The sequence below is a fragment of the Carya illinoinensis genome, chromosome 9 (genome assembly GCF_018687715.1).
Source record: "Carya illinoinensis cultivar Pawnee chromosome 9, C.illinoinensisPawnee_v1, whole genome shotgun sequence".
Classification (NCBI taxonomy): domain Eukaryota; kingdom Viridiplantae; phylum Streptophyta; class Magnoliopsida; order Fagales; family Juglandaceae; genus Carya; species Carya illinoinensis.
Window position 1 is genome coordinate 15,780,537 of NC_056760.1, and position 8,867 is coordinate 15,789,403.

The following is an 8,867-nucleotide window of genomic DNA, read 5'->3' on the forward strand; positions in this document are numbered from 1 at the left end:
CTAGGAATTTAATCACACTGGTTTGAAATTAAAAATGAAATATCTTAGTTCGTTCCACTGATACATCCACAGCACCAATATCGATCATTACTGAAGCTCCAGTCCATTTAAGTCATAGATCACCAAACTGTGAATCAACAAAAATCTAAATTGCAAATCAGAACCTGTAAATCAAAGAGAAAGTAAGAATCATTAATTCAATACAAAAATTTATGACAAAATCTTCTAAATTAATTTTTTTAAAATAAAAAAAGAATAAAAAACGGTTTTTGATTGAAGGGGAGATCAAAATAAACAAACTCACAAATTTTATTACATTAAAGAAACTAAATTTAAGGCCAATCTCTCTTACTTAGAAATGAAATAACACTACAGATAGATGCATACAAAAAAACAAAAAAGGAAAAGAAAATAGATAACAAGGTAGAGAGATAGAGAGGGATAGAAGTTCACCAGCTTGATAGAAAGAGAAGGGTGGGTGAGTTGGAGTTTGGATCTGTTAGAAAAACGAAGGTTATGAAGATGATGGTGAAAGGCAAAGGTAGGAGCAGATCATAAAGAAAGAACCCAAATCTCACAAGGCAAAACAGAGAAAGGGAGAGGAGGGAAAGAGAGAGACGGAAGGGGTAGAGAGAGAGAGAGGGGAGGACAGAGAGTTTGAGAGCAACTACCCGAAGTGAATCTCCTGCAGCGCGGCTTACAAGTTTAAAATTGTAATCTTTACGTGCACTACGTTATTAGACTTTGATAAAGAGTTTAGAGGATGCACCAGTTTTTCTCTCGGGCTTTGTTAAACGCAATCGATAAATTCAGTCGGTATGCAGTCGGTTGTACGGAATAAATAAAAAAAAATATAAATAGTTATACAGAATAAATAAAAAAAAATTATAAAAATAATTTTTTTTTTCATATAAATTTTATATTAATTTATTTTTTTAAAATAATTACACGCCGACTACATCTACCGACTGACAAATCATTTCTCTTTTCTCTGACATAAATCCCTTGCAAAAAGAAACCCATTCGTCTCCCCACATTTCAGAAACCCATTCGCCTTCCCCCATTCCATAAGAAACCCATTCGACAGCCCCTCCCTCCCTTCGACGGAAAACAAGCACAACCGCTGCACGTCGTACTCCGGTGGAGAGGCAAGATCTCAGGGAAAAAAATTCAACACTCCCTCCCTCCGATGGAAAGCGAAATCTCAAAGAAAAAATTCACCGAAAATGAGCAACCCTTCCAGCGAACCCAGACCAACGTAGTCGCACCCACAGTTCACAGCAGTTGTCCTCCAGACCGAGGAAACCATCGCACCATACCCATTCCTTCTTGTTTCAGTTCTGCAATCACATGGTATAACAATACAAATATGTCTTTTGTAGGTGATTATATATGGAGATTATATGCAAATAACATTTGGTTTTCAAAACTAAAATATCCCATTTCCTAGCCCCACGAAAAATAAGGAAAAAAATGTAAATACATCATTCTAAACCATCATTCTGAAACATTTTCCAGCCCACGAAAACAGAGCAAAAAACAAAAAAAAAAACTTTGTTGCTGCACCGATATTGTTGTGATGGTTTTATATATGGTCTATCAAATTAATTAAGTGCATGCCTTGTCTTTTTTTTTTAGAAGAGGAGAGACGGAGATGGAAGAAGGCTCGCAGAGAAGAGAACTTGTCTTTTGTTTTTTGGGAGGAGGGCTCGAGGGGAGATGGAGAAGGGTAGAACTTTACTTGAAATCCTCTGTATTGCAAGTGTATCTCTATGAGTTTGTGGGCTCTACGTGGCAATGTGTTATTGGAGTCTACCGGATGGACTTTAATATATAGACATGCGTGAAAATTATCTCTTTTATATAACCTTGTTTTAAACCAAGATATTTTTGTAAAATAATATTACTTTTATAAATTATTTTACCAAATACTTTTAATTTAAAATATGGTTTTATAAATGATTTTAGAATAGATTGTATGTCTTATTATATTGAAGAGACAGTGAAATAAGAAGAGCAAGATCTATAGTCTAGATCAATTTCTCACCTTAAAAAGTCTACTAGAAGGATCGTCTCAAAGGAAATCATTGTGAAAAATGCTCATCTTATTTCACTTTCTCTTCAATATAATAAGAAAAAGATCCTGCTACTAAGCCGCCTAGTGTGTATCACTGATTCACTGGCGTACCCTACTCATATTTCTCGTACCCTAAAGATCAGAAAACCCACAAATTGAGGTGCTTCACTAAGCTTGGAAATATAGGTATCTATGATTTTCAATTATTTTCAGCACTAGATTTCCATTAATTTAGAATACAATTTATTTTATACAATAAATGGTTGTTCAAAGAGTTGTGTATTTATCAATATCTAATTCCTAATAAGATGTGTCCCACCTTTTTGTAAGAATGACATATACAAGCTTTTATCACTTGCTGCAATGTTCTGAATGCAAGTCTAAAATCTTTGATTTTTAACATATACAAGACCAAGTCAAATTGAACATATTTGAACCTTTAAAAGTAGTAAAGTGATCGTTCGTTCAGTAATTCTAACACTACCAACATCATGCTTTTAAACGGGCGTAGTTTATTTTTCATCATTATGAAAGGTCTAAACTTTCATAGTTTCAATAGAAGTTTTGGATATAAAATAGATTACCATTTTCATTATTTAAATTGAATAGGGGTAAGAATGGACTCTCCACCCTCTCTTGTTTTGCGCTCAGCTGATGTGGGTATAGTTTGATGTTTCATTTATCACTCAAAGACATCATTTTTTGGACTATCATTAATTGAAAAGAAATTAAAATTATAGTCATAAGTGTACAAGTACCGTATAATTATTCTGAAAAAATAAATAAATATAAATTTTATATAAAAAAAATTAGTTTTAACTAATAAATTTTATTTTTTTCAAAATAACTATACAATATTTACGTAATTTTCTATTCTACGTAATATTCCTCTTAATTAAAATGCCCATTAATCTGATGTTTTTAGAATCATTCTTGGTTGTCTAACAAGATCACTGGCAATGGTACCTGAAAAGAGAATAAAGTTGGACCACCCTTCATGTATTGTTTGTCGTCCTTCTCTGTTCTTTCTTTTGCAGCTTTTAACATGTACCGGTATCCATTACTTTTGGGCTTAGGCCCCCAATAAAAGAAGTGTAACTGCTCTGAAGATTTCTTTTCATATAATTAACAGGAATGACAATTTAGCATGGATTATTGAGAGAGGGTAAACAAATAAATCTAACAATCGCTCAAAGACCAGTAAAGGCTATCCACCTCAAAAATCCCGAGTGGATCTATCAAGACTCGAACATATAATTCTTCCCATTCTACAACCCTCTACATCTAAGGTGTAAAACCCACCTCAGTGGGAATAAATATTCAGCTTGATAACTCATCTCCAAGGAGTATCTGGAATCTAATCCTTTGATGGGGCAATTTTCCCAGGAATACCTGCAGGCCAACCATAATCCAGCAAAAGAAGTCAGAATTGAAGTAGCAGAGTAGCATTAAAAACAGTTTTGGGTTTTGATACACGTTTGTTTATTTAGATAAATTCCTTTTAGGTTTCATTAGGGGAAAATAAAGAACAGAAAGAAAATAATTGAAATGAATTCTCCACAACCCTCAATCCGTACTAGAAGTATAACTCATAGAGAGATCAAACAACCATGGTGCATAATGAAATATGAAACTAAATCCCACAACCAAACAAGAATCCGATCTATCTTTAGGTTGCTTGGATTTCCAAGGCACCCATTTATGCTTGACAGTCCCGTTCAGTTATATTTGCAAGCAAACTTATGCGATACAGCTTAATCCCACTGAGGGGATATGTACTTATGAAGGGATGATCGAGTTCGATGCAAAGCATGTCAACTAACTTTCTTTATCACCGTTGAATCCATTGTGTGTGCGCGCCTAGAAACAAATGCTTTGTTCCCAGGAAAGCTCATTTCACTCCCAGAAAGAAAGACTACTTCTGTTTTGAGAGGGAGATATCAAGAAAACTAGTAACCAAAACACGGCCATATAGGGACTCAGATGAGAGTTATTGATCTAGGGCTCAAGATATTTTTCCTAAATGGGTCATGGATATTGCTTTTCAACGTTAAACTTAGACACATCAAAAGAGAGGGCCACCATGACAAGTAGTTTGTAAATTTCAAGGTGGTATCTGACTCCACAAGCACTAAATAACTGGGTGATAATGGAACAAACTAATGCAAACAAGACAGGTACGTGCATTTCAGCTAGCACTTCTAAGCATTGTAAATTCTCAAAGTTAACTTCAGTTTGCATACAGACATCATTTAGCTCTCTCGGTCAAGAACAGAATCAATGATTTGGAAAAAATTCTATCAAATCTATTGGAATTGACCTCGCAGAGTCAATATTTATAAAATGCCACAACCAAATTCTCCACTAACTGCTTCAAACAAGGGTTCTTAAGCCTTTGTTAGTCAATTGTTATCCTCCACCTGTTCGTAAATCAAGCTGAACATTTATGGGGCTTCAAAAGAAAATCCTAGCATAGCTAGTTGTAGGGGTGTGATTAGAAGTCATGATGGTAAGTTTGTTTATGGTTTTCTTGCCATCTTGGTCATGGGACAGCCATATTTATCGAACTTTCTGCTTTGAAATATGGTTTTTTTTTTTTTTTTTTTAATAAGTGCTTTGAAATATGGTTTCTTATTATGCTATCACCTGCAAATCTTAGAATCAGTATTGAAGATAGATTCTATACGGGCTGTGAATTGGTTTAATGAAAAAAAGAGCCTCCTTGGAAGTATTTTGAAATGAGGACTGACATACTCAGCATCCATTCTTTTTTTTTTTCATTTTGAATTAATTCATACTTACGGAGAAGGGAATAACTTGGCTGATGTTTTAGCAATTTTCAGAACTACTGGTGTAGATGCTTCTTTTCACTCAGTTTTTCACTTACCAAAACACTTATATGGTATATATGTCTGGGACAAAGCAAGACTTCCTCACTCTAGATACTAGTTTTATTCCTTTTTGTTATGACAGATAGTTTGAAACGATTACTGTATGGTTTAGAGTCTTAGAATATATGGTTTTTGAAAGGGCTTTGGTTTCGGAATTTACCTAAACCCCAAATCCCATGCCCGTTCGTAAAAGGTATCCCTTCCTGATCCGCAGAGGGTTATTAATAATGAAAGTGGGGATTTTTTACAAAAAGAATTCTCCGCTATAACTCCAAAACACCGCCCTCTATTCTCACTAATCTTCTTACCAGAAAAATTAGCCAGCATACTCGGTATCTCTCATTTTATGACCACCCACCAACAAAATGCTGGATCCAACCAACTTATATTCAACACAAATACACAATTCCAACTAATATAGTATTAAATGCATATTAAACTCCACCCGGGAAAATAAATTCACGTTCAGTAAAGCACTATGAAATTCTGCAAATACATACAAAACAGAAGTTCTCTACTTTACCTCAAATTTCACTTTCATTTTGACACAGGCTTCTGCAAAAGCGCGGTCAAGTAAACCTCCGCGTTCTTCGAATTGGCCTTATTCCCCGTTGCCCACTTCACCTTTTTGTACCCCAATTTCCCAATCAACGGCGCATAAAGCTTGTCAAGATCCACCCCTTTGCTAAAGAAATGATCCAACAACAGGTAACCTCCACCTCTCAACACTCTATCAACGTCGTAAAGCAAGAACTCCATCGCCGTCAACGGTATCCATCTATTCACGGCGTGGCCGCAACGCACCAGATCCACCACCCCGTCGAACACCGGAAACCTCTGCTGCAGTGGCACGTGTAGCGGCACCAGCCCCCTCAGCGCCACAACCTCGTTATACGGCGCACCGAGATTCATCGTCGTCGTCACGACGGTCACATTGTAAAGCTTCATTCTCGCCGCGAAAGTCCCGGTACCGCCACCGACATCGATGCCGAGACGGAGCACAGAGTTTGCTGCCTTGGCAATCTGCAACAGTTGTAGGACCGGGAGGTCAAGTTCGTCGTTGTAGCTCATGAATCGAGTGGCTTCCGCAGAGAGGTTGAAACCCAGTTTTGGGTTGGAGCGCACGAGGCAGCTGAAGCTTTTGCAATAGTACTTATGCCAGATAACGTTTTGGTCCGGCAGCGAAGGAGCAAACGAGTTGTGGGAAAGAGACGACGTGGGTTTTGGTGGGGTTTTGGAGAAGCACCGACGGCGAGGGAGTGGGTGGCAGCCACGCAGGATGAGTGACTCCGCGAGCTCCTCGGAATCTGGAGGGCAGGGAGAGAATGGTGTATAGTTCATATATCGATGGAGGAGGCCAGGGTGATTGTGGCAAGATGTGGCGATGGGAGAGAGTTGAGAGTGGAGGAGCAGATCCGGTGGGGCAGTGGTGGTGGAGACGGCGGCTTTGGTGGAGGAATCTGCGGCTGAGGGTGGGAGGCGCGTGAGGTGGGTGATGGTGGAACGTATGGTGTTGAGCTGGTGGAGAAGGTAGTCAGGGACAGGTACTGGAGCGGGGGGCTTCTTGGTGGTTTGAATTGTAGAGGAGAGATGGTAGAGGGAGAGGATATTGGTGGCCACCATGGCCAGGAGAAGCAGCATGTTGAGACCCATGGTGAAACCCATCTTCGGCTTTGCCTTGGGCTCTTCAATGCTGCCTGGCTTTCGCTGTATATCCATGAATACTAGATCCCCCGCTGGGGATCGCTGGGAGCGGTGTTTTATTTTTTTTTATTATTATTATTTTTAATGATTAAGAAAATTTTATTTAATATTATTATGAATTTTTTTATTTTTTTAAATATTTAAAAATATTAAAAAATGGTATAAAAAAAATTAAAAAAATAAAAAATTTTCTACGCTAAGCGGGAGCCCCCAGCTGTGGCTGTAGAGGGATCCGTATATCCATATTAATTATACTTTTTAAGTTTCGACTGTCTGTCTGACTAGTCAGTGCAGAAAGTTTTTGCTCTCCAGATTTGGAGTTGTGATCCTCTGTGGTAGGACTTGGGTGTCATAACTTGTTTTTGTCTTATAACCGTTGGATTGTGTCGTTGTGGGGCCTGGGAATCTATCCGCTCCCTAAGTTTGATGCAAATCTGGTAGATTTTCTTGGGATGCAGCGGGAGGAAAGTGGGATGAACGGGGTTCTACTACTTCTTCTGTGCAGACAAAGAATAAAATTTAATTTAATTTTAATTTAATTTAATAGATGCTTAAGAAAGGGGGAAATACAACTGGAGGGCTTGAGGTACGTACGTGAATTAGGGACCAAAAAGCTATTTGTTTAAGCAGTTAATCGGGATATGATATCTGGCCTGTATTAGTGGACACCCTTGACCCTACGGAGTTGGAAGAGGTGGCGGTTACACCCAAGAAATTCAGGAGGATTCCTCCATGGAAAGGTTTCAAGCACTTGCTATCTTATCTCAATAAGTTAGAGCAGAGTTATCCTCTTATAAAACACTAATCACAACTCTCCAATTAGCTCAGATCCAACCTCCACCTGAAAATCACAAGTGATCCAAGCTTGCTAGGTTCAATTTAAAATTAATTAGGATGCAGCTGTAAATAATGGTGAAGGAAAGATTGGGGTAAGGGTCCTCATAAGAGATTATCAAGGACAAGTCATTGGTACCCTTCGTGCATCCAGATCCTTTAGAAGAAGCCCTTTCGATGCACAAGCCTATGATCTGTTGTTAGATATAGTGTTTTGTCAAGAAATAGGTTTGAAACAAGTTTGCTTAGAATGTAACTCAAAGCAAGTAGTGGACCTACTATAGAATCACACCTCAAACTAAAGTCTGGGAGGCTGCATATTTGGTGATGCTCGAAAAATTATAGATTCATATACAATATAGATTGCCTCACATACCTATAGAGAGGCTAACAGTGCAGCTCACCAACTTGCAAAGTTTGCATTGGATTGCCCTGAGGACCTTTATGATATTGAAGATGTCCCTACCTATATTATGACCATTGTGTCAAATGAAATGTTGTAACCTCTTTGTACTCAATCAGTTATGATTGTAGAGGTATTTGATATAAGATCTTATTATGAATGAAATTCAGTTCCCTTTCATGTAAGATCTTGTTATGAATGAAATTCAGTTCCCTTTCAAAAAAACAAAAGAAAAAGAAAGAAAGTAGGTATCATTACCATGTTTCTAGGTGTTTTTGTCAACCAAAAATCTCTCTTCTCCTTAGATTGTCCAAGAAAATAAAAATGTAGCTCTTGGAGGGACTTCAGTTCACTAGCTACTCTCCAAAGAAAATAGATTATTATCATGTAACACAACTAATTCACATATAAATAAGCTCATTTCAAGGGGAGCACTTCTAAAAAGAGAAATGAGATAGGGAGAAAAGAGAAAATTTAGATTTTTGATTACTTTTTAGATGCCTTACATTTGTCCCTTTTGCGTTACATATACTCAGAAACAAAAAGAGGCCATGGGCCTAATGCTAGACTCAATTAAAAAGATTGGACTACTAGACTGGTGACAGGAAATAAACAAAACAACTGATGAATGGATAATGGCCAACGCAGCCCAAAACTTACTCAAACTAACTAACTTTGGGCCTAGCCCTAACAAATAACCCAGCCCATGACTAACTTATTGACTCAACACCTCAGTTCAACACACAACACTTCACTTCAGACTTCACACACGTGCACCTAGGGCTCGATCTCACCCTCTTCCTCACAGCCTCCCTCCGTCGTCTGTGTCTCATCTCTAGGGTTCCAGCCATGCTTTGTTACACACCTCCCTCTATTAAAAAATCTTGCCCTCAAGGTGGGGAAAGTCTACTTTGTGTTTCGAATAGATCTCCCAGGTGGCATCAGTAGCTTCTTGGTC

The 8,867-nt window shown here is 38.0% G+C and overlaps 1 protein-coding gene and 1 long non-coding RNA gene across 2 annotated transcripts; one reads left to right on the forward strand and one right to left on the reverse strand.

Moving 5' to 3' along the window:
* Positions 1-992: 992 nt before the first annotated feature.
* Positions 993-1,864, forward strand: LOC122277522. Its single transcript, XR_006229025.1, has 2 exons — positions 993-1,353; positions 1,639-1,864. It is a non-coding gene; the product is annotated as an uncharacterized LOC122277522 (long non-coding RNA).
* A 1,312-nt stretch (positions 1,865-3,176) lies between these two features.
* LOC122277815 (probable methyltransferase At1g29790) lies at positions 3,177-6,714 on the reverse strand. The gene is made up of 2 exons (XM_043088001.1): positions 5,492-6,714; positions 3,177-3,469 (listed from the first exon to the last, which is right to left on the reverse strand). The coding sequence occupies exon 1, from the start codon at positions 6,685-6,687 to the stop codon at positions 5,506-5,508; it is 1,182 nt and encodes a 393-aa protein (XP_042943935.1). The 5' UTR covers positions 6,688-6,714; the 3' UTR covers positions 3,177-3,469; positions 5,492-5,505.
* Positions 6,715-8,867: the final 2,153 nt, after the last annotated feature.